This window comes from Callospermophilus lateralis, chromosome 5 (genome assembly GCF_048772815.1).
Source record: "Callospermophilus lateralis isolate mCalLat2 chromosome 5, mCalLat2.hap1, whole genome shotgun sequence".
NCBI classification, from domain to species: Eukaryota; Metazoa; Chordata; class Mammalia; order Rodentia; family Sciuridae; genus Callospermophilus; species Callospermophilus lateralis.
The window spans coordinates 122,195,632-122,222,493 of record NC_135309.1 but is presented as its reverse complement, the minus strand read 5'-3'; the positions used below and the strand labels follow the sequence as shown (position 1 = coordinate 122,222,493).

At 36.4% G+C, this 26,862-nt stretch overlaps 1 protein-coding gene across 4 annotated transcripts in view; it reads left to right on the top strand.

The window, feature by feature from the left end:
* Gpbp1 (GC-rich promoter binding protein 1) overlaps nt 1-26,862 on the top strand; it is a 66,018-nt gene that overhangs the window by 11,084 nt on the left and 28,072 nt on the right. For all 4 annotated transcript variants that reach the window (XM_076857266.2, XM_076857264.2, XM_076857263.2 and 1 more), the window contains exons 3-5: nt 8,504-8,623; nt 24,931-25,054; nt 25,179-25,402. In XM_076857266.2, coding sequence (XP_076713381.1) covers nt 8,561-8,623; nt 24,931-25,054; nt 25,179-25,402 — 411 coding nt within the window. In that variant the 5' untranslated portion in view covers nt 8,504-8,560. The remainder of the gene's footprint in view (nt 1-8,503; nt 8,624-24,930; nt 25,055-25,178; nt 25,403-26,862) is intronic.

Sequence of the window (26,862 nt, the reverse complement as noted above, 5' to 3'; positions counted from 1 at the left end):
CGTGCATGGATGTCTACTCATCTTTTATTTGTATAAATTGATTCTTCTGTTTTGTATGGTTTGATATAACCATAAAAAATTGAATTTCACCCTTTCAGGTAAGATTAAAACTTAAAATTTCAGGGAATTTATTTATGTAACTATTAGGCCAGTGTTTTATACTATTGGATAAAACATCTACCTAATGGGTACTGGATTATTTGTAGTATGTATATGTACATAACAGTGATTAACATTTTTGACTACTACTGACTAGCATTGGGATCTTGGGAGCTTAAAATTTGCTTTGCATCTATTTAAAAACCTGTTTTTCTTGTTTTAATAAGTATATCAATATTCTGGGAATATAGTGAGGACTATATGAATAGATAATGAGATTTAAGCATATGCCTAGGAAATAAGTAATTGTATTCAGTATATATTTTTAGTTATTTTCACGGCCATTTATGTCCTTAAAGTAAGGAATTTTAATTTCCGTTTTTTACTCATATAAGGGATCCTGTTTCTGTTAGCATTTGTCCAGACTGAATTGTTCATTGGGTTAAACTCATTTAAAAATTCATTTTTTGAAACTTCTGCGCTGTTCTTGGAATGATTGATCTTCAGGCTAATTTAGCTTCACAAAAATATTGATTATGTTGAGTTGAAGGAGTCATATTAAAAGGATTTAAAGTTATTTTGAATCCATGTGTACAATACAAATAAAAGAAGATGCAAAAATTTTTAGGGGAAAAATCACCCCAGCTGTTTGCTTTTGAGGAAACTGCTGTTATTCTTATCTGTGTTTCCAGAGACCAAGGAGAGGGGGGTGTGTGTGTATATATTTTTGTGTTATAAGCAATAGCATGGGACTGGGGTTGTGGCTCAGTGGTAGAGCGCTTGCCTGGTATGTGTGAGGCACTGGGTTCGATTCTCAGCACCACATAAAATAAAGAAAGGTCCATTGACAACTAAAAATATTAAAAAAAAAAAAAAGCAATAGCATGATATTTAACTGCTTACAGCCTTTTTAAATTAAGGACATGTCTTGGAAAATTATATCAATGATATCCCCTCCCACCCCCATCCTGAGGTATGATGCAGAGCCTCCTGAATGTTAGGCAGCTGCTCTACCATTGAGCTATACCTCTGCCTCATTGTTTTTATTGACTGCATAGTGATCTGTTTAACCCTACCTTATTTATGTACTTTAGGTTATTTCTTGTTCATTCTTGTTTTGTTTTTGCAATTAGGAACAATGATAGTGAACATTCTTATGAATATGGGATGAATGCCTATAAATGATTATTTTTGTGATTTTGAATGATAGCAAAATTAAGAGGTATGCCACCTTGCATTTATAGCACTAATGGGATGTCAGATGTTTTTCCTTTGGCATTTTGCCTTTCTCTTTCAAATGAGAATGAAGATTTTTCATCTGTAAGGTGTTTTTCTGTGGACTTTGTTTATATCCTTTGCCCATTTTTCTGTTCTTATTTTATTGATTTATAGGAACATTTTAACTCTGAGTGAAAGTCAGTTTTGTATGTAATAGATATGATGATTATTTTTCTCAGTATTTTGCTCCCTTTGACTTGTTTTTAGTGTATTTTGTTATTTTTTTGTGTTGTGCAAATGTATTTGAATATGTAATTTTTTATTTTTATAGATTTTGTGGCATACCTGCAAAGGCCTTCCTTCTTTCTATCTCCATTCTCTTTCTTTTTTTTTTTTTGGTATTGGGAATTGAACCCGGGAACAGTCTTGCCAAGTTGCTTGGGGCCTTGAAAAGTTGCTCGGGCTGGTTTGAATTTAGGTTCCTCCTGCTTCAACCTCCTGAATTACTGGGATTACAGGTGTGTGCCACTGGGCCCAGCACAGCAATATAATTTGACCAATATCCCCTTTACCTGCCCTCCTCCCTTCCCCTGGTCCTATTCCTCTACTGTGCTGATTTACTTTTTATGAGATCCTTCCCCTTTCTTTTCCTTTTCTCACTCTGGCTTCCACATATGAGAGAAAACATGACTCTCTGAATTAGGCTTATTTTGCTTAACATGATGTCCCCAAGTTCCATCCACTTTCTTAGAAATGACATAATTTCATTCTTCTTTATGTGTGAATAAAACTTTTATCCGTTCATCCATTAACAGACACCTATGCTGGTTCCATAGTTTGGCTATTGTGAATTGTGTTGCTGTAAACATGGGTGTGAATGTATCACTTATAGTATGCTGATTTTATTTAATTTTTTAGGATAAATTTCAAGGGTGTATAACTGGGGCATACTGTGTTCACATTCCTAGTCTTTTTTCTTTTGATAAGGATTGAGCCCAAGGACATTTAACCACTGAGCTACATTGCAGCCCTTTTAGTTTTTATTTTTTAATTTGAGGCTGGGTCTCTAAGGCTGACCTTGGATTTGGAGTCCTCCTGACTCAGCTTTCCTAGTCTCAGGGATTATAAATATGCAGCACTATGCCTGGTTGGCTACCTCCATTTCTTGTCTTTTGAGGATGCTCAATACTGATTTCTGTAGCAGTAGTACTAATTTACAATCCCTGGTGTATGGACTTTTTACTCTTTTTCTGGCTTATGCTATAGCTATAGTATTTTAATCATTTCATCTTTAAAACCATGCAATATTAAATAAGAGTGATTTAAAAAATTTAATATAAAAGGAAACTGTTAATAGTATTCTATGTATAAAGATTTTGTAATTCTAGGAAGTTGGTTTAACATTTGACTTGCAGATTAAAGTCATTTTGTTGCAAATAGAAGTTATATTTTCATAAATGAATTCTGGTGGGGGGCAGGGTGTGAGGGGGTTGTGTAACTTAGTGGTGGAGTACATGTTTATTATGCAGGAGGCTCTGGGTTTGATCCATAGTACCACCCCCCCCCAAAAAAAAAATAGGTACAACTTCTATAAGCCAAAGGTAGAAAACCCATTTTAAAAATTTTGTACAGTGGGAATGAAATACCTTTATTTTTAAAATGGAGGTGAAAATACCTTTATCTCATGAGGATCAATTTATATATGTAAAATATGTAAAATGTTAATATGATTTTTTATTTCTAAACCAACTTTTTTTTTTTTTTTTTTGAGACGGGTTCTCCCTAAGTTGATTAGGGCCTTGGTAAGTTGCTGAGGTTCTCTGTGAACTTGTGATCCTCCTGTCTCATCTTCCGAGTTGCTGGGATTACAGGCGTTTGCCATTACACCCAGCTTTAAAACAACTTTAAAGAAAATTGCATATTAGATTATACCATCCTCACAGTATTCCTACAGAGCCACCATGCTATCTGGATTCATGTTTCACCACTAAGTAACTGGTAGTTTAAAAAGGTAACTATTTGTTAGCAGGGCTGGGTAGCACACACCTGTAATCCCAGCCATTTGGGAAGCTGAGGCAGGAAGATTGCAAGTACAAAGCCAGCCTCAGCAATTTAGGTGAGACCCTCTCCCAGAATAAAAAGTAAAAGTGCTCAAAATATGTGGCTCAGTGATTGAGCACTCCTGGGTTTAATCTGCCGCACAAATAAAAAAAAAAGTGGTTGTTAGATTACAACTTAGAGCATGTTCTTTCATGTTATTTATCTTTATTTGAGAGAGTCATTATAATTAGTCTTAATTTGCAGACCTTGATCAGGAACCTTAGTTTGCTCAAGGGGCCCAGTGAATATCTTTTTTTTTTTTTTTTGGTACTGGTGATTGAACCCAGTAGCACCTAACCATTGAGCTACATCCCCAGCTTTAAAGACAGGGTCTAGAGAAGCTGCTGAGGCAGGTTTTGAACTGGAGATCCTCCTGCCTCAACCTCCCCAGCTGTGGGGATTTACAGATGTCCCATTGCACCCAGTGAGTATCCTGTTTTTAAAGATGTATAGATCTTCCAGTGATAGGGGAAATTGAAAGAGAATAATCTTTAAAAAAAAATAATGTTACTACTGAGTCTGGGGTTGTAGCTCAGTTGATAAAGCGTTTGCCTTACATGTTTGATGCACTGGGTTCCATCCTCAGCACCACATAAAAACAAAATAGAGGTATTGTGTATGTCTACAATTAAGAAAAAATCTTTTAAAAAGTTACTGTATTTTTTTATACCTTTATTTTTATGTGATGCTGAGGATCGAGCCCAGTGCCTCTTAAATGCTAAGCAAGCACTCTACCACTGAGCTACAACTGCAACTCTGAATGAATAATTTTTTGCTTGGTATTTTATTATTTTTGTTTTGATTTAAATCATTTTATTTTGCATCATGACTCCGTTTTTCCCCTCTTTTTAGGAGAATGCTCCCCTTTTGTTCTAGAAGTTATTTGTTTTCTTTGGAATTTTGAAAAATTATATCTTGCTAGTTATTTCTTTAAATTACTTGGTTTTGTTCCTTTTAAATATGTATGTATTATGGTACTGGGGATTGAACTAGAGGCCCTCTACCATGGAAGCTTTCTTATTTTGAACAGGGTGTGGTTGTGTTGCTGAGGCTGACCTTGAACTTGTGATCCTCCTTCCTCAGCTTCCAGAATTATTGAAATTACAGGTGTAACCATGCCTGGCTTGTGTTAACTTTATTTATTTATTTATTTTGGTGCTGGGGATTGAGCCACATCCATAGCTCTTTTGTGTATTTTATTGAGTTTCTTAGGGCCTCACTAAGTTGCTGAGGCTGGTTTTGAACTCATGATATTCCTGCCTCAGGCTCCTAAGCTCCTGGGATTATAGGCATATGCCACTGCATCTCTGGTGTATTACTATTGTATTTTTTGGGGGAGTGGGGAGTGGGAGTACTGGGGATTGAATTTGGGGCACTCAAATACTGAGACCCATCCCCATCCCTATTTTGAATTTAATTTAGAGACGGGGTCTGAATTGTTTAGTGCCTCGTTTTTACTGAGGCTGGCTTTGAACTCGAAATCCGTCTGCTCCAACTTCTGAGCTGCTGGGATTACAGGCCTGTGTTACTCTGTCTGGCATGTTACTGGTTTTTAATGATCTCTAACATGTTGCTGCCTACCTTAAAACTTCAGGTGATCCATTCCTATTAAAGAATGAGGTGATAAAAATCTGGGAGTTGTGTGTATATTTGCTTATTGAATGGCTGCTAGGTTGTAGCACCCTGAAAAGCCACAACTCTTTGTGGTGCTAGCGCCCTAAATTTGCTTGTTATTTACATTATGAGATAATCTTTTTTGTATGGTTGCTATGCTTGTGTGTTTGCTCATATTCGTGTACACTATGATATGTTGAGTTTGTTCATGTAATTTCCTTTCAATCATTTGTCCCACTCTACCTCCTTTTGTATCAACTATACCTAGAGTTTCTCAGTCCCAAATATCTGGGCTTTTTACATGTATATGTGTTTTGCCTTCCACACCTGTATTTAGGCCATGGGTTCATTGTCTTATTTCATCAGTTATTGGGCCTCCAGGCAGATCAGAAATGACTAATGGCCTCCTTTTCATTATCACAGTTTTACTCTTTTATAATGATTGAACGTCTTTATTCTTTTTTCCCCCTTTTTACTTTTCACCTTTTGGTTTTGGGAATTGAACCTAGGACCTTTAATATGCTAAGTATGAGTGCTACCACTGATGTACCCAGTCTTTTTTTCCCTTTTTCTTTTTTGAGTTATTGCACATTGAACCCAGGGGTGCTCTACCACTGAGCTACAACCCCACATCTTTTTATTTTTTGAAAAGGTCTCACAAAGTTGCCAGTGTAAGCCTTGAACTTGCCACTTTGCTGCTTAGCCTCCCTAGTTAGTCACTGTGATTATAGGCAGTCACCACCATGGCAGGCTCCTTTCCTTTTTAATAGACTGGATGCCATCATGAACTCCAAATGTATTTGTGAGGATACTAATGAAGAGACTAAACAAGTCCAGTATCGGAGTTTTTATATTTTCATTATGACAGTGATTATAGTGTCCTGTAGTTTTGGCAGTATTGGGGTTTGAACCCAGAGCCTTGCACATGCTAGCAAGTGCTGTACCTCTGAGCTAGGCAAGTGCTCTACCTCCTTTTTAAAATTTTATTTTTGAACAGTGTCTTGTTTAGTTGGTGATGCTGGCCTCTAACTTGGGATCTTCCTGCCTCAGCCTCCCCAGTTGCTGGGATTATAGGTATGCGCCACTGTGTCTGACTTTTTAAATTCTTTTTGGGGGTGGTGGTGGTGATGGTAACTGGGAGTTGAATTCAGGGCTTTTAACCATTGAACTACATCCACATACCTTATTATTTTTTTATTTTGATATAGGTCTCACTAAGTTCCTGAGGCTGGCTTCCATCCTCCTCCTTTTGTGATCCTCCTGTCTCTGCCTCCTGAGTCTTTGGGATTACAGGCATACGCATCCATGCCTGGCTGCTTTAAGTTGTCAACACAGTTTGCTTGCTTGCTTTCCTGCCTTTCTCTTTCTCCTTTCATCCTCCCTCTGTCAGAGAGATAGTGATTAATTCCATTGCCTTTTTGTATATCATTTTCTGCTCAATTAAAACAATATAAAACATTGTAGTTTTGAGTCAGAAAGTTGCAATATCAATAATGGCCACCTTTTTATCTTAAAAGATGGTTCATTAGCAAACAGCTCAATGGTAATTATTGATTCTAGTGTATAAACCCTGTTTTTAAAAAGAATCTCCATGTCAGTCATCAGTTCTTTTTGGTCGTACTATAGCCGTATAGACATACAGTTTTTGTACATGTTGATATTCTAGTTGAATTAAGCCATTTCTGGGATTTACGCGATCTATCAGTGCTTTCCCATGATGGAAGAAACTCAAGAGAATAAAAGTGCTTTTTGCTTCATGTCATATTAGTGTGTTTAACAGTGTGTGTGTGTGGGGGGGGGCACTGGAGATTGAACCCAGGGGCACTTAACCACTGAGCTTCATTCCCAGCCTTTTATTTATTTTTCGAAAAAAAAAAATTTGTAGTTTTAGATGGACAGAATGCCTTTGTTTATTTTTATGTGGTACTAAGGATTGAACCAGTGCCTCACACATGCTAGGCAAGTGTTCTGCCATTGAGCTGAAGCCCCAGCCCCCCTTTTAATTTTTATTTTGAGACAAAATAAATTGCCTAGGGCTAAGTTGCTGAAGCTGGCTTTGAACTCATGATCCTCCTGCCTCAGCCTGTGGAGTCAGTGGGGTTACAGGTTTGTGCCACTGGGTGGGGCTCATTAAAATTAACATGTAGATATAGCACATTCAAAATTAACATGTACATATAGCACAAATTTCATGAATTTATAAAATAGAACTCAAAGAAGTTTTGGTTACTTTCTGACAGTTTTTTTGGGAGGTCAGGGTACTGGGGAGTGAACCCAGGGTGCTTAACCACTGAACCAGTCCCCAGCCCTGTCTGTTTTATTCTTTTTAATTTTGAGACAGGGTCTTGCTAAATATCTTAGGGCCTCATTCTCCTTAGCTGCTGGGACTACAGGGATCCAGCATCAATCCAGCTAAATAGGCCATCAAAGCAAATAAATCTAGAGGGTTTATTCAGGTTTTTCCTTCAGTTTCATGACCTGTTGCATATCTGTTGTTTGGATTTGGTTGATTACTCCCTCTGTTCCTATGTCCTTTATCTTCTTGTTCTTGAATTTCCTGACAGATTGGTAGTTAGCTTGTATTCAAATTCCATTTGGGGTGTGGGCAAGAATGCATCATAGGTGGTACTGTGTACTTCATAATGTATGACATCAGGAGTCACTTGATTCTAGTTGTTTATTTGATCTTTAAAAATGATCTTTATGGAAGTATACTTTACAAAAAATTTCTCCAGTTTTAAGTGTACAGTTTGATCAATTTTGACAAATGTGTACAGTGGCATAACCATCACAATCAAGTTATTGACCTGTTGTCCCCAAAATTCTTTTTTTTGCTTTGTAGTCATTCTCTTTACTTTCTGCAACTGATCTAATTTTTATCACTGTAATTTTTCCTGTTCCAGATTTTTATTTGAAAAGACAAATTTACAAATTTTAAAATATTAATTGGCTTTATTTGCTATTCTAGAATTGGGCAACATTTCTATAAAATAGAGAACAAATGTTCTAATGGGTTGAGTCTATGTTGGTTTGATAGACCGAAAAGGGTTGGAGAAGAAAAAGCTTGTTAGTTATTTCAAAGTTAAGGTGGGGGGAGGGGATAAAATAGGTTACTTCACGTTTTTAAAACAGGGAGAGTGTCAGTATTCTTCTGCCAGTTTGAAACTGGTCTGTTTGGAAAATTTGGCTATTACCTCTCTTCCCTTGTTATTTGGAAGGCTTCATAATAAAAATTTATTTAGTTTGGTGATATGGAACTTTAGTATGAGTGACTCCCTTTTGATTTCTGTTGTGGTCTTTTAGGGCCTAGGACAGGAACTCAGTCCCAAAATAGTGGCTTTCTATAATCACTACTTAACAATTAGATAGAATCTTATAGTAGTAGGATTACTGTAATTTAAAGGAGATGTAGTATAAGGAGATGATTTTGGCCAGGAGCTAAGGTCTAATTCCTTCCATTTTTGTATGACAGGGACTTGCCATGAGGTGTTGAAGCCTTGTTTCACTGAGTTGGAGAGACTGGACCTAAATGGCGCAGCATGACTTTGCTCCAGCCTGGCTTAATTTTCCTACTCCACCATCATCAACAAAGGTACTCTTTCTTGCATCTCTCTTTCTGCTTCGCTTTTGCTCATGTTATACTCAAATATATTCAGAATGTGAAGGCATGGGCTGGGGGTGTGACTTGTGTATAGGCCATCATGCTGATGATTTTGATTCTGAGAATTTGGAAGTGGCTAGTCTAAAGTCTGAATTCTCCTAATTGAACATTATCTCCTGAAAGTGATTATTACTCTGAACTCTTAACTTTTTGAGTATTTGAGATTTTTTTCTCCCTTACCCAAAGTGTTCTGACAAACACAAGCATTTGCTGCCATTTTCTTTATTTTTGCAGTGCTACATCCCCAGCCTGTGATACTTCTTTTATTATGTCTTCTCCCTGCTCTGTCCTTTCATCTTTTAAAATCGCTAGTCATGAATTTCCATTTGTAATTACTTGTTCTCTGCTGGAGACTTTTGCTTGCCTGTATCATTTCTCCCCTTTTAATCTTGTCCTGAAAAATGGAACAGACGAAAGTATTGCATTCTCTGTTTTAGTGTGATGGTAGTCTTTCATTTATTTTTGTTTGAACGGAGATATAAAGACTTTTGAATTATGAGTAAAAATGTTTTCAGAACTACACTTCTGTGGTTTTCTGAGATGTGTAGAATTTTAGCCCCATCATGTGGTGAAATGCTAAATTGCATGTGACTTATTTTTTCTATGGCTCAGGGCCTTGGCTTTTGAATTGCTGTATTCCTATAAATGATTTAATCTTTCATTAAATTGATTTAATCTTCTTGGCCTGCAGTTTGAAAAGTAACATCTTGAATATTGGTAGTTATAGATGCTGAAAATTTTAGCTAACTGGAAAATTCCCTTGTTTTAGATGATTCTCATTTCCATCAGTTTACTTTAGGACAGATGCTAAAATAATTCTGTAAACAGGCAAATGAATCTTTTCAGAATAGTAATTATTCTGAAAGAAGATACCAGGAGTGTTGTTTGTATTAAAATGGTTAGATGGGTGGTAAGAAATAAAAATAAAGTAGGGAAAGTTTTCCTTCTTTCTAAACACAAAATAAACATGTTAAGATATTCTGCAGTGGCTTCATTTTCATATTTGTATTTTAATATTCTGTAATTATTATTCTGTGGCTGGAGAGTGTAGATTCTTTTATGACGGTGTTTAAAAAGTAATGATCGGGGTGGGGATATAGCTCAGTTGGTAGAGTGTTTGCCTTGCATGCACAAGGCCCTAGGTTCAATCCCCAGCACCATCATCAAAAAACAGAACAAAAAAAAAAAAAAAAAAAAGAAAAGAAAAGGAATGATCAATAATATTGTACTAACACTTTAAAAATATAAGCAATGTCAGCATGCATTAAAAATGTGTGTCTATTGTTATTTTTAAACTTAAAGAGAATTAACATATTCAGTGAGCTTGATAGTTGATCATTGAAACTTTTGAGTTCATTGAAACCTTAGGTAGAAAAGTTTACTATGTAGATTTTTAAAAATTTTAGTCATCAGAGAAAATTGTAAAATAAACCATGCCCTGCTAGTGTTTACTTCTTCATAGTACTTTTTCCAGCTTTAGTTTTTTCCCCAGTGATATTCTCAGTGCACGTTTTTATTGCTGTGTTTTGAATATCTATAAGTAGTATTATAATAAATAGTTTAAAATTTTAAACTATTTTTTTAAAAATCTAGAATACAATAGTGTAAGAGTGGATGAAGATGATCTCTTCCTTGCCCCTTACAATAATATTTCTTTAAATATTACTACATGCCAGTCACTGTGAAAAATAGTTTATATGAAGGTAACAGAAGCCATAAGTGGTAGGCAGTTGCTTATCACCCCATTTACAAACAAGGCAACTGAGGTTGAGAGCATCTAAGTAACTTGCCTGAAAGTATTAGGGCTGGAATAGGTGCCTATATGTGCCCAGAGCTTGGTACATGGTAGGCATCATTCTACCAGTAAGCCACATCCCTCAGTCCCAAAATGCATCAGTTTAATAACTTTCTTATTAGGAAGTAGACTCATTTTCAAAAGTGAAGTGCCATAATGTTTTTATGCAAATACTTGAATATATTTTTGCTGTTTCCCTCCACACACAGTACATGAAACATGGTACTACTTTGTTTTGATCTGCGTTGTTTAATTATGATCAATATTTATACGTGTGGAACTGTTTCTTGGTGATTTGTAATAACTTTTTATATTAAGGGACTCATTTGCCATTTATGTTGCAAAAATTTTTCTTTCTTTCTTTTTAGTACTTGGTATTGAACCTGTGGGTACTTGGGCCACTGAGCCACATCCCCATCCCTATTTTATATTTTATTTAGAGACAGGGTCTCACTGAGTTGCTTAGCACCTCGAATTTGCTGAGACTGGCTTTGAATTTATAATCCTCCTGTCTCAGCCTCCTGAGCTGCTGGGATTATAGGCACCACTATGCCCTGCTAGTGTTTACTTCTTCGTAGTACTTTTTCCAGCTTCAGTTTTTTCCCCAGTGATATTCTCAGTGCACGTTTTTATTGCTATGTGTTGAATATCAATAAATAGTATTGTTTATAGTTTAAAAACTTACATAAAGGATTTTTTGTTTTGTTTTTATACTTGTTATATCTTTGACCATTGTTACCATGTTAATACCTGGAGATTTAGTGTTAATTTTTTCAGACTTTGTGTAGTATTCTATTTTGTGTCTTTCTTTCTCCATTCAAGTTTAAATTGTTATAACTTTTGTCTACTATAGAGAGAGTATTGCATTGAATATTCTTGTAATAAAAATACAAAAATATTTTTTCATGCCTGATTCCCAGACTTTAATGGATGTGAAGAAAAAACAAAAACACTACACAAAAAACTTTGATGTGAAAATAACCTGGAATTTTTTAACGATTTATTTATTTATTTTAATTATAATTTTTAATACATCATTATACAATAATTTATCATCTCCGATTATATATAAGGTATGTTGACACCAAATTCACATCTTTATACATGTATTTTGTATAATGATGAGAGTCTCCTTTCAACATCCATGCTATTCCCCTTCTCCCTCCCTTTCCCTCCCACCCCTATTCCCTATCTAGAGGTAATCTTCCTCCCTTGCTCTCCCTCCCAGCCTCATTTTGAGTCACCCGCCTTATATGCCTTATATCAGAGAAGACATTTGGCATTTGTTTTTTGGGATTGGCTAACTTTACTTAGCATAATCTGCTCTAATGCCATCCATTTCCCTGCAGATGCTATGATCTTATTTTTTTATATTGCTGAGTAATATTCCATTGTGTATAAATGCCACATTTTTTTAAATCCATTCACCCACTGAAGGACATCTAGGTTAGCTCCTCAGTTTAGCTATTGTGAATTGTGCTGCTATAAACATTGATGTGCTGTGTCCCTGTAATATGCTGTTTTTAGGTCCTTTAGGTATAATCCGAGAAGAGGAATAGCTGGGTCAGTGGTGGTTCCATTCCTAGTTTTCCAAGGAATCTCCATACTGCTTTCCAAATTGGCTGCACCAGTTTGCAGTCCCACCAGCAGTGTATGAGTGTACCTTTTCCCCTGCATCCTCTCCTTGGAAATTTTGTTAAAATGCAGATTTTGATTAATTAGGTCTCTGGTAGAGCCTAGATCTTAATAAACTACCAATGTGATGCTGATTTCTGCCTGTGTATAGACCATATTTTGAATAGTAAAGCTCTAAGTAGGGGCTGGGGATTGGCTCAAGTGGTAGCGTGCTCACCTAGCATGTGTGAGGCAGTGGGTTCAATTCTCAGCACCACATAGAAACAAAATAAAGATATTGTGTTCACCTAAAAGTAAATAATAAATATTTATAAAAATTAAAAAAAACCTCTAAAGTAATAGAAGTGAAATTGCTGGGACTTAATTAGACATCGCCAGATTCTTTTCCCATGTGATAAATTAATTTATACACCTATGCTATATATAATTGTTCTCCTTATGTTCTTGCCAAATTTTGTCAGATTATTAGAAGTAACATTTTGCTAATTTCTGTTACAAAATTTCTGTGATTGCCTGTTTGTAGCCTTTGTAGTTTTTTTTTAAGTTACTTTCACTACTCTTCAGGAATATGCACACAGGCTATATATACTTAGGTAGATATCATCTTTAATGTCTTTAAAATTACAATTTTTTGTTTTGCATATATTTGAGTAGAATTTATGACTTTAATAGGACTTGTTACTATTTTAGTTTTTGGTACTGGGGTTTGATCCCAGGGATGTTTAACCACTGAGCCACATACCCAGCCCCACCCCCCCTTTTTTTAAAAAAATTTTTACTTTTGATACAGGGTCTTGCTAAGCAGCTTTGGGCCTTGCTAAATTGCTGAGGCTGGCCTTGAACTTGTGATCCTCCTGCTTTAGCCTCCCAAGTCCCTAGGATTACAAACGTGTATGCCACCATGTCACCACCATGTCGATCATTGTTGCTATTTTAAATGTTTTAACAACTTTCTAGTAGATATATTATTGTATCTTATGTTAGTCTGATATCTAGCAACCTTGATTAATTCATAGTTTGTAATAGTCTGTGTTGGCTTTTTATGTGGATGATAATATTTTATCTTTCCATTCACTCAGAGTTTACTGTTTGTGAAGAGTCTTTGAAAGGTCTGGATCCCTCCCTCCCCCATACACACACACACACACACACACACACACACACACACGTTAGGCTGTTACTATTTCAGGGATGCTGGTGGAAGACAAGAGATGCTATGGGCATAGACAAGTTTATTACTGAAGATGTAGCAAGCAGTAAAAAGGCATGATGCAGGCACTGGTTCTTCATGTCTCCTGAGATCCTTGGGAGTTAACAAGAAGGGGCCTCACTGGAGACTGCACTGAGTTTAGGGAATCGGGTAATTACATTCATAGTCAACCTGGTCTCTTTGTTCCAGAGGAGAATATTACTTATCCTTCAGTGTTGCTTGCTGCAAACTTAGCCCTAAGAAGTGACCCACACAAGAGTGGTCACGGATTTGCATTTTTGGTATACAAAGAAGAATGTATAGGGATGTTCAGATCTCATGATAGATTGCCTATCCCAGCAATCTACTTGTCAGCCCTACATGTTCTTGGCCTATTTTAAATTTTCACATGATGTTCCACTCTTGTCAGCCACTCTGATTAATTGACAGATACTAAAACCAAATCCATTTGATTTGGTTGCACAGCATTTAATTAAGGCTACTGTCAATAAACCCAAACAACAAGGGGAGACTGGGATCCAGGCAACTGTGAAAAAGTCTTTGGCAGTGGAGACAGTATGACATTTTCCAGACAGCCACTACAGGGGCTGGTCACTGTATTAGTCATTAGAACCACTTCAGGAGAATTTAAATTGACTTGGTTTTTGGTGGTGTTACGTAGAAGTATAGAGCCAATAGTTGGGTCAAAAAACAACCCATATTTGTCAGAGACAGATATTAATAGCTCATTCTCTCCCATATATAAACTTAGCACTCAAAGGGACACGACCTAAGTCACTCCAGTTAGGGTTTTATTTTTAAACATAATTTAGATTAATGTTTTATTATTTTGGTTAAGAATCACAGTGTCACAAAGCAGTTGCAGCCCTACTTTTTGTCGTACATGCTACAGCCTAAAATTGCTTGGGTGTTTGGAGAAGCATATGAAGTTTTATCAACCAGAATGAAACAGGGTTATGCTGTTCTAGTGTTTAAATGCAGAGTTAGGAGCTGCTGTTGATGTCATCAGGCCTACATGTATTTTTCTGAATTGAAAACGTGGATAAGGGTGATGAATCCAGCATTGTGTCACTGTCATCCCCAGCTCTTGTGTGACTCAAATTATGGTGTGTGTTCTAGGGGATGGTTCACCTTTCTCTTCAATTGTGGGGGTAAGGCACTTTCTCTCTGGGTACTGGGGCTATTGCTCTCCTTTTACAGCTATGATTTTTTTTTTAATATTCCATTCCAATAGCTGTGACTTTGTTTTAGAAAAAAAATTATCTCACACCTAGACTTTTTTTCTGAAATGAGTGGGATTGGGAGGGTTATTTTGGCATAATTCACATTGATCCATTATGTCTTCTCCCTTGATTCACACTATTACATGGGAATTTGGTGCTCAGTATGCTTAATCAGATGATCAGTGTCTTCATGATTTAGGACCATGTCAGTTCAAGAGAATCTTGTGGCCGAACAGAATAAATTTGAATTTCTTAAATTTTACTCTGGCCAAGCTATCAGCCATTGGAATGAGCAGGACTCTTATGATGTTAGGGGGAAGAAAGAAACCATTATGTCTGTAGACAGTCAGGATATAACTTGAATTATAAAATGTCTATGTAATTTTATAATTCCCTTTTCTTGTTATGCTGATTGTACCTAGAAGGTTGTGAAGATAAAATCCCTTGGTTATGCTGCCTGCACTGACTGTTAAGTTTTGTGAAGAGGTGAAGATGAAGATGAGTTTTAAACTTTGAGTTGAATTTTGAGAAAGTTGTTCCAATGCTTGACAATACTGGATATGCCATTGGATGGTAGGCAATATAGTGTTCATTGTATATGTGTAATATTGGCCCTATTTGTTCATTTTAAGTAGACTAGCCTCTAGGGAATTACATGGGTGGCTAGGAATCTTTTTGTTCCATTTCTGACTCCTCAGCTAAAGATTATGATTGCCTTTTCTTCTCCGGCTCCAGCTAACAACCTAGATTTGGGCCTTTCCTAATTCCCTATTTTCTACACTGCCATGGCTTTTGCCTATGTGATCAGGAATTTTAGTTACCCCTGTGCTTAGCTTGTCTTCTCATGGAAGTTTTTAGAAGAGAGTTGGGTACTTGTGTCTAACAGAGCTGTGAATGTTTAAATTTCTCTCTTTCCTTTTGAGTTCTCTTACTGAGCTTACTTGTCAAAGCAGGTGGGGCTAAAGTAGAAGGGGAGCAGAAGGTGTGAGTTTTTCCTCCTTCTTTGGACATGAACTAATTTTGATACCAATTGGGTGTTTTAAAGACTCAAATCGGGCTGGGATTGTAGCTCAGTGGTAGTGTGCCTGCCTAGCACTTATGAGGTGCTGAGTTTGATCCTCAGCATCACATAAAAATAAATAAAGGTATTGTGTTCATCTTCAACTTAACAAAACAAAACTCAAATTCAGTTCTGATGCTACCCAGAGTATCATTAGACTCCATAAGTTTAAAGGGTTAATACTATAGAACTTCCCTTAATTGAGACATCAGTAGTGGCTCCTTATGATACCCATACTTCTGTCGGAAGTCAGGGGTTTCCATACTACTGTTGATTTGATAGTTTTTCTTGAACAGCTCACAAAACTTAGTGAAACGTGTTCACCAGTTTATTATAATAATGGTGCGAATGAACAGCCAGATGAGGAAATTCATAGGATGAAGTCTAGTATGGTACTGAAAATAGAGGTTCTGTCATGTGGAGTTCGGGTTACATTATCCTCCTGTCATGTGAATGTGTGCAATAGTCAGAAACTCTTTGATCCCAATTTAGGGGGTTTTTAGGGAGGTTTCGTGTTAAAGCAAAATTGGTCAAATAATTGGCTTTTGATGATTAACTCTCCAACCCCTCTCCCCTCAGGTGAGAGGGGGAGGCTTTGGGGGAAGAAAGAAACCATTATGTCTGTAGAAGGTCAGGATATAATTTGAATTTTAAAATGTCTATTAATTTTATAATTTCCTTATAGAGTTCAAGTTCCAAGCCTCTAGTCTGAACCTTGATTAGACCATTCAGGAAATTCCAAGGGTTTTAGGAGCTTTGTCTCAAGGAACCTCAAGACAGGATCAAAATTTTTTTTTATATGATAACTACACAGAGAATGCTCCATGGTAGGAATCAAGGCACTATAGTTTCCAGCAGGCCACAGCAGAGCTCGGGCTCAACAAATTTGCTTCTTGGCAGGGAGGTGGTACTGGGGATTAACCCAGGTGCAGTTCACCTCTGAGCTGTGCCCGGTGCATTAGGTTGCTTAGGACTTCCTTAAGTTGCTGAGGTTGGCCTTGAACTTATTGTTTTAATCTATCCAGCTTCTGGGATTACAGGCATATATCGATGTGCGCCTGGGCCATAACAAATTTATTTTTGATGTTCTTAGTCTTTCCGAAACTGTCCTCACTGCCCACTATGTTTATTTGCAACTTTGGGGACCTCTTGACCTAACATCTGAAGCCATGTTGCCCTTGGGCTGGAACAGTTGTCTTCCTCCTTTATCTCAGAGGAGAGTGATCAACAACCTAACCATCTTTTGGACATGGTATATAATCTTAACCTTTTCTGTCCTCCCCTCCCCAGGGCCTTGTGAATGCTACATGTCTATTTGACTTCCTAAGTTTATTATTTTTCAGGCTTTTGTAACATAAATTTCAGTTTATTACATTTGTTTTCCAGCTTTAAACTGTATGCAAATATTTTTATGTAGCATAGTTTTTTCTTAGGTGAAATTTGAGGCCTTACTTTTTTCAAGATTATACAAAATAATTTACCAACTCTTCTAGAATTTTTAAGATTTTATTCCTAAATTGAAGTTTTAACTTTATCTGGACTTTTGTTGTTGTTATTGTTGCTACTGGGGATTTAACTCAGGGATGCTTTACTACTGAGCTACATCTGCAGCCCCTTTTTATTTTTTATTTTGAGACAGGGTCTCTCTGGTTTGCTTAGAGCCTCACTAAGTTGTTGAAGCTGGGCTCAAACTTGCCTCAACCGCCCCAATCACTGGGATTATGGGCGTATGCCAGTGCACCCAGCTAGATAGTATCATTATTCTTAACTGACTCCCAGATGATTACAAAATTTATGTCGGGCATGGTGGTGCATGCCTGTAATCTCTGAGACTCAGGAGACTGAGGCAGGAGGATTATAAGTTTGAGGCCAGCCTCAGCCTTTTAGGGAGACTGTCTCAAAAAAATAAAAAGGGCTGGGTATATAAGCTCTGGGGTAAGCACCTGTGGGTTCAATCCCAGTAACAACAACAACAACAACAACAACAACAACAAAATGGTGGTAACTAATGGAAGTATATAATGAGGTACTTCTTTATATATTGGGGATTGCCCTGTTTGGTCACATCATTGTCTCATTAAATACTTCAACACTTCATAAGAGCAAGGAGGGTGTTTTGATGTATATAAACAGAAGAAATGAAATATTAGAGAAATTTAGTTACTTTGGGAAAACTGTAGTTAGTTCCTGGTGTTATGAAGACTTTGAACACAGCATTGATTATGGAACCTTTTCTCTGTAATGCTTTAGAATATCAACGCTATTTAGTCCTCTGAGTTTTTCTCCACCCTTCTCTATAGTTCCAAAATCCAGAAATCTGAAAAAGGGAACTTTTCATGAATTAATTTTGCTTTAAAATCTGAGGCTGCACATTGTCCCTTCCCCTTTATGAAATTCTAATAGGTATGCATATTCATGTTTACTGTCAAAAGGTATTGTACATATTTGATTGTGGGGTATTTTATCATATTACATTTTTAAAACCTGTAAAATTTTCAGGAGTTTTAAGTGAGGAATCAACAAATACTATTTTCCTAGCTTTATTTGGATCTATTGTTAGAAATGCTGTTGTTTAATGATATGTTCCTATATCAGAACCAAGCCCTTAATTATGGTGTTCATATGATTCATTTTAATATTCATTATGGCTTGAACTCTAAATTTTCAGTATTTTTTCTATGACCCTTTCATGTTTGTATTTATAGATAAACTTTAATTCATTTGGCTCTTCAGAGGATGATAACTTATTGGTGTGTTGGTTAGGATCACAATGAGTTTGTTATCAAATTTAGGGGAGAAATTGGTATCTGTGATACCAAGCTTTCTGGGTAGTGGGAGGATGACATTCTTTGCCAGGATTCTAAAGTGGTTCTTTGTTTTGTTTTTTAAATTTTATTTCTGTACATCTCTGGTCTCTTGCTTCTTGGGGTTATTTGGTTGCCATTATGAAAGTCAACTTCCATTTTATTCTTTGAGTTTTTAAAGTAGTCCTGTAACCTTGACTTTGCATTTAAAAAAATCAATTAAAATTAATTAATTACTGTGTTAAATTTGATTTATGGTAAATAAATAACACAGTGCAACCATAATCACAATCTAATTTTATATTTTTTTGTGTGGTGCTGGGGATTGATTGAACTCAGGACCCCTTTCATGCTAAAATCTCTACCACTGAGCTACATCCCAGCCCCATAATGTAGGGTCCCCCCCCCCCCCCCCAGGTACCAGAGATTGAACCCAAGGGGCTTAACCACTGAGTCACAAACCCAGCCTTTTTTGTTTTTTTATTTTGAAATGGGGTCTCACTGAGTTGCTGAGACCGGCCTTGAACTTGTGATCCTGTTTCAACCTCCTTAGTTTCTGGGATTACAGGCATGCAACACTGCATCCAGCCAAAATCTAAAAATTTCCAAAATTTAAAACATGTAACCACCATACACAGTTTCTCTATACTTTATCAAAACCCAAGTTTGTTTATTGCTGTTCCAAAAGGTCTCTTGACTCTGAGACAAATTGTTGGGGCAAGGAAAATGATTTTGGAAAGTCAGCAATCCAAAAGATGGCAGGCTATTTACAATAAAGGCCATCTTTATTCAGCATTAGTTTCAAGTACTTTTTCTTTTTTAATATTTTTTAGTTGTAGATGGACACAGTACCTTTATTTTATTTATTTATATTTATGTGGTGCTGAGGATCGAACCCATTGTGTCACATCCTAGGCAAGCTCTCTACCACTGAGCTACAACTCCAGCTCTCAAGCACTTTTTTATCCTTTGATAAAGAGGACTTAAGAAGGGGGACTAAGGTGAAGAATGGATTGATGATTGGAGACTTTAAGGCATCACTCTGACAATCTGAAAGGGGGTGTTGTGAAACCTGGCAGCTGCATGTACATGTGGGGTCCTGGGATTTGTGTGATAATTGGAAAGTATTTTAGTTAACCTTAATCTTGTCATCAATCTGAGGAGGAGGAGAAGAAAGGAAATTAGAGAAGTTTCAGTGCATCAGTTTGCACTTCAGGTTTTGGACAAACATTCCTTAAATGATTACTAACATGTCTGCCTGCGGAGTTGAGCAGAAATCTGGCTCAGAGGTTAAGGAGACTGATAGAATAAGAAGGCACAAGTGCCAGTCATTTTTACGCTGTTTTAATTACCCATTGGACATCTGAAGGCTTAAGTGGAGAGTCAGTGCTTTCAACAAAAGTGGCCAACTCCTTGAAAAGTAATGTAGGCAATCTTTACTCATTATAATTCTCACAGCAGAGGTGTTAACCACAGCAAAGTTAGTGGGAGACAGATTGCTCAGCTTTGTGACCTCCAAAATCAGTGATTTGGCTTTTTTAAAGTCAAAATAAAGCCAGAGGATTTATTTTAGTTTCTGTCTATTACAATACCTGTTTGCAATCATTTCCTACTTGTTTCTGGCAAACCAGGCAACTATGAATCTGCTCTTTCTACTGATGTGTCTTTTCTGAAAATTTCACAGAATGGAACCATAGAGCTGGGTGAGGTGGCCCACCCCTATAATTCCAGTAATTTGGTAGGCTTGATATAGGAGGATCCCAACTTCAAAGCCAGCATTAAATAAAACTTCTTGAGGCCCTAAGTAAGCAACTTTAGCAAGACTCTGTGTCAAAATTAAAAAAAAAAAAATTAAAAAAGGGTTCACTCATCATGATTTAAAAAAAAATTTATTATAGTTTATCATGTATCAGTACTTTTTAAAAATGATATAGTTACACCGTAATTTGTTTACCCATTCACAAATTGATTGGCATTGAAGTTTATTGCAGTTTCTTGCTATTATGAATAATGCTCTTGAGAATATTAGTATGAGTTTATGTAGTTACCTGGAAGTAGAATGGCTGGTTAGAATAGTATATAAATATATATGCCCAGCATGGTAGTCCACTCCTGTAATCCCGGCTACCCAGAGACAGTAGGATTACAAATTCATAGCCAGCCTGGGTTATTTAGCCCCTATTCTCTGTAAAAGGGCTGGGGAGGTAGCTCAGTTGGTGGAGCGTTTGTCTAGCATTTCTACTGATTTGTCTTGAGTTCAATCCCTAGCCCCATTAAACAAACAAACAAAAAGCAGTGACTTTATGTTTAATGGTTTAACTGTTTTAAAAGTTACCAAACTGATATGTAGTAGCTGTACCATTTTACATTTTTATTAGTAGTATATGCGGGCTCCAATTTTGTCACATCTTACCAGTAGTGGGTATTATTTTTTAAAGTAATCAGGAGAGAACTTTTTAAAAATCAGAGAGAGAAAGATGGGGGTGGGGGGATCAGAGAGGGAGGGAGGTAGGCGAGGAATGAGAATGTGAGATTACACATACAGGGTCTTACTCCCATAACACTTTTACTGTTATACTTATTCCTTACTTCGTATTTGAATTTCATTTTGGTTTCATTTTCTTGTAGCCCAAAAGACTATTAGCATATATTAAAAGGTAGGTCGGCTAGTTACTAATTATCTTGGGTTTTGTTCATCTGTAAATGTCTTTGCCTGTATGACTGATAAAATTGTTTTTCCCTGTATAGGCTTAGGTGACTCAGATGATGGTAATATTTACTAAGACATAGAAACATGAAATTGATGCAGAAGATTTGAATATGCCTAAATTTGAGATGTTCAGGAGACATCAATCTGAAATCAACAGAGTTCAGGAGAAAGATCTGGACTAGAGAAAGGATTTGGATTATTCAGGATGTACTTCAACGTTGGAAGTAGACAAATGCATCCAAGAAGATTATACAGTGAAAGACCCGGGGCTGGGGCTGTAGCTCAGTGGCAGAGTGCTTGCCTAGCATGTGTGAGGCATGGGTTTGATCCTCAGCACCACATAAAAAAATAAATTGATAAACAAAGATATTTTGTGTCCCTCTACAACTAAAACACTATTAAAAAAAAAAAAGGGAAAAAAGGAAAGATCCTTGGTCAACATTTAACATCACAGAAAGGACAGATGGTTAAAAATTAAAAGAGGAACACATGGTGGCACCTACCTGTAATAACAGCCACTAGGGAGGTTGAGGCCATGGGAGGATTGCATATTGAAGGACAGGCTCAGCAGTTTAGTAAGGTCCTAAGCAATTTGGCAACCCAGTCTCAAAAACGGTGGGCTGTGGATGTAACTCAGTGGTAAAGTGTTTGCCTTGAATGTGTGAGGATATGGGTTCAATCCCTGGTACTAAAAAAATAATAAAAAAAAATAAGAGTTCACAATTCAGCATAAAAGACAAGAAAGGCTGCATAAATGGATTGGTTAGGGAGGCATGCATTTTTCAAATTGCAGTTGTGGCATATTAAGTGCAAATGAGAGACTGCTGGAAATGTAATGGGAGAAATAAGGTGACAGCGGTGGAAGATGTGAAAATAGTAATGGCTTTTTACTGCTGTCCTCCCTAGAAAACAAGTAAGGTATTCCTTTGCTTCTTCCTGTTGACAGTATTGTTGGGATAAAATAACTGCTAAAGCCATTATTTGGAGAGTAACAATTTGGTTTAAAATACTTGATGTAACCAATGAAACTTCCTCTCAGTGCATACAACCCATCTTAAACAATGGTTGTCTTTACTGTGTAATTTTAAATTTATGTCAGCAAATAAACAGTAGCAAAGTGGAATTATCGGATCATTTTTCTGGTGGATTGGGTGCAGTCCTAGTAGGAAATTAATAAAACTGTTTCATCTTCAGCATCATTTAAAATTTTGTTATTGGTGGACAGAATAAGTCAGTCTCCCTCCCTGTTTTTTCTCCCATTTAATGGTCAGAGTATGTTTTCTATGGATGGAAGGGATCTGTCTCATTTGGTAATACAAAATAGCTTAATATATTCAGAGATCATGATTTGGCATGGGGAGAGAACACAAGAGTACCCAATCCTTTCAGAGTTTTCAGCCTGAGCAGAAGAAGCTGATGGGAAGTTGAAATTTTGTACTTGAGAGCAGATTTCAGTGATGGATATTAAAGTATGTGAAACTGAATTGGGAGAATGTGTAAAGTAATAAGCTGTTGAGAGGTACTATTAGGACTTCTTTTATTTAATCTAGTTTGTGGTGAAAGGGTTAAAAAGAGTAACATTTGGCCACAGCTTTAAGAGATGTAACTACTATGCTAGATGATTTAACAAAAATAAAAGAATTTATGCCATTCCAGCTGGTCAGTAAATGAGAAAACAGAATAAAGAAAATAAGTTATATGGTTGATCCTGGGTTAGAGCTTGATAAGAGTTAGGATGATGAAGATAATCTTGATTGTGGAAGTATAGGCGAAAGTTTGAGAATACTACTCATGTTGGGCCTGAAAGGTTCTAGCAGTTGGAGGTCTCTTTTGATGATTATTATTCTTCCTCACAAAACAGGTATTATTATTTACATCACCTTAGCTTTTATAATAGCTGAAATTCACTGGTTGCTTACTAGTGGATCTAAGGCTGAGAAACAGCAAGGTTGAATTATGTGGAGTAATGTCTAGGACCTGGAATTTTACTGTTAACTTTTTAGCTTTGTAATATTTCCAAATAATTATGTGTATTCTTCCATATTGGTGACCTACTAAGTTGAAATTAGATGATGATGGTATTGGAAGACTGTACATTTGGTAGAATTGTGGCCATGTAGATTTTCCACACTAGTTTGCTGAAGATGTAAAGCGTTGTTAGTACGAGGCTAGCCTGGGCAATCTCATGAGAACCTATCTCAGAAAGAAAGAAAAAAGAAGTAGTTCATTTATAATTCAGTAAGATAACGGCTTGGATTCTATACCTAAATATTTCTAAATTAGGATTTTCCAGTTTAGAGTAGGACATGGTTTTCAAGCATTGTCTGTAAGTAAAATACTAACAGAAGTCTTTTGTAATTCAGAACTTCAGGTACTCAATCCAGATTTTTTTATGGAGTTAATTCAGAAGTAGGTATAGGAAAAGAAAAGAATGGAGAAGAAAGAGAAGGGCAGCTTGAAAGCTCTTTTTATTTTTCACCAACATCCTTGCCATTACCTGATTGACATTCAAGTAAATTTAATTGGCCAATCAGTTACTTCCTAACTTTATGAAAATTTCAAAAGATACTGGTTTGACTACTTCACTTAAGGTGTTGGTGCAGCTGGGTAATTCCTCTTGGTTTGTTAGACAAGCCTTACCTCTTTATACTTACACCAGCAGCAGATTATATCATTAGATTTTGTCTTTTTCATTTATGCCTGTTTGATGGACAGGAAATACTACCTTGTTACAATTTCATTTTCTTTTTTCACGTTGTTTCCAATCTACCTTGTTCCAATTTCATTTTCTTTTTTCACTTTGTTTCCAATCTGTGTTTTCTTTATTACTAAAGAAACTAGGGTTTTCATTTGATTTTCCCTCCCTTCATTTCTTTGAGAATTGCTTTTTGTATTCATTTTTTTTTCTTTTTGGTTGTCCTTATTTGTTTGACTTATACAGGTCATGCATATTTTGTTTCAAAATTTTGTGTTGAGAAAATTTTTTTCTCAAAATATGTACATAAGCTTTATTTGTTGTATACTGTATCAGGTTTTTCAAGTCATGTTTATTATAGTTTCTGTATTTTAGATCTTGCCTAAGAAGACCTTCCCCAGGAATATGAAAATATTCTTTATGTTCTTTGCTAAACAGTGCTGTTTCAGACTTTTTTTAAAAAAATTGTTTTGGGGAATTCTTTTTTTTTTTTTTTCACCCTTACCTGTACCGAGGATTGAATCCAGGGGCATTTAACTGCTCAGCCAGATCCCCAGCCCTTTTTATTTTGTTTTATTTTTTAATTTTGAGACAGGGTCTCCCTAAGTTGCTTAGGGCTTGCTAAGTTGCTGAGGATGGCTTTGAATCTGTGATCCTCCTGCTTTAATCTTGAGAGCTGCTGGGATTACAGGTTCATTTGTGAAGGTCAAACTTTAATAAATTATTGGGAATTGTAATTGTGATTTTATCTGATTTGTAGATAATTGGGATAATATTGGTACTAAATAACAACCATTATAATTAATTGAGTTATCTATGTTGCTAATTTTTTGGACTAGTTATTGCACATTTTATCCTTTTCGTATTTTGTTTCAAAATTTCAAAATTCTCTTTTCTTTTTACATTTTTATTTTGTATAAAGAGCCTACAAATAAGTCTAGGGAACTTAAAATTGAAATTTCAGCTGACAGTTCTTCTCTGTTATAGTAGGAAATTTTGAGTTAAACATTTGAAGTTCTTGGAAATAAGTTGGAGTGTTACTAATTTCTAAAATTATATTTAGGCCTTATAAGCATATTTATCTACATGTTTATAATTTGTTGTAGTCATCATTGAATTTTGAGAAGCATTCTGAAAATTTTTCATGGACGGAAAATCGTTATGATGTGAATCGTCGAAGACACAATTCTTCAGATGGCTTTGATTCTGGTATTGGACGTTCTAATGGAGGTAAAATTTGCTGAGAAAAGATTTATGGATAATTTCCATAGTTTTTAAAGGATGCTTTGATTGCTATCAATCTTTATGTATAACTATCTTTGAATTTATACTAATTTACTGTTATCAAATGAAGGTAATTTTGGAAGGAAAGAAAAAAATGGATGGCGTACGCATGGCAGAAATGGTACTGAAAACATAAATCATCGAGGAGGATACCATGGTGGAAATTCCCGTTCTCGTAGCAGTATTTTCCATTCTGGAAAAAGCCAAGGTCTACATGAAAACAACATACCTGACAATGAAACCGGAAGGAAAGAAGATAAAAGAGAACGCAAACAGTTTGAAGCTGAGGATTTTGTAAGTTTCTTGATATTTTAATACAAAGGAAGTTTCTGCAAGTGTCTTGTAGCACCAAGACATGCTTAGGTTTAATTAGTTAGTACAAGTCATTTTCTGTAAGGATCACACTTGATAAGCATTTGTCCAGTAGTAAGCCATACATTTTGCAAATTTTTTTTTGTTCACTATATTCCCCTCTGTTCCCAACCAATTATTGCCCTCTCCTTCAGTGTGGTTTTGAAAACATTTAGTATATTCATGTCAACTTTTATTCCTTATAGAAAGTTGAACAGTTTCCCTTAGAATAGTAGCTGGCTTCTTTGCTAGTATAATGTAAAATTATGTTTAATTTTAATAACCATATGTAAAATTATGTTTAAGAAGCTATCAACCTTTTGGAAATAGAATGTGATCAGTACTTTTTATTTATTGATTGAGAACTAGTTCTGCTTGTCTCCAACAAGTGGGCTCAAGTGATCCTTCTGCTTCAGCCTCTTTGGTCGCTGGGGCTACCAAGAGCTACCAAAAGCCAGGTGCGGTGGCACACTCCTGTAATCTGAGCAGCTGAAATGGCCAAGGCAGGATCGCAAGTTCAAAGCTAGCCTTAACCAAAAAGTGGGGTGCTAAGCTACTCGGTGAGACCCTGTTTCTAAATAAAAAGGGTCTGTAGATGTGTATCAGTGGTTGAGTGCCCCTGAGTTCAATCCCCAGCCCTCCCCCCACCCCCCCCCGAAAAAAAAAAAACATGGAACTACCATGACTGGCTCTGCAATACATTTATTTAGATTGTTGTCTTTATTTTTTTATTTTTATCTTTTTTGTTTTTGGTACTGAGTCGCTTGCTTAACCAGGGCCGCTTGCTTAACCACTCAGCCATACCCGAGCCCTTTTTATTTTTTGAGACAGGGTCTCACAAAGTTGTTCAGGGCCTCCCCAAATTGCTGAGGCTAGCTTCAAATTTGCAATGCTCGGGGCTGGGGATGTGGCTCAAGCGGTAGCGCGCTCGCCTGGCATGCGTGCAGCCCGGGTTCGATCCTCAGCACCACATACAAACAAAGATGTTGTGTCCGCCAAAAAAAACTAAAAAATAAATATTAAAAAAAAAAAATTTGCAATGCTCTTCCCTGATCCTCCTGAATCATTGGATTACAGGCAAGAGCCATCACACCCGGTTTATCTATTTATTTTTAACAAATATCTGAAAAATTTTTTTGCAGTGCTGGAGATCAGACTTAGGACCTTGCCATTATTAGGCAAGCAATCTACCATTGAGCTACATCTCCAGGCCTAGAATTTGCCTTTTAAATAACACTTGATTATTTAAATACGACTCTTAAACTAATCCAAGGATAGTGCTTTCATGTTTTGCACGTATTTCCTTCCCAATTCAAAGTTAGTTGTTTTTTTTTTTTTTTAAATACATTTTTCAGTTGTAGATGGACACAGTACCTTTATTTTATTTATTTATGTGGTGCTGA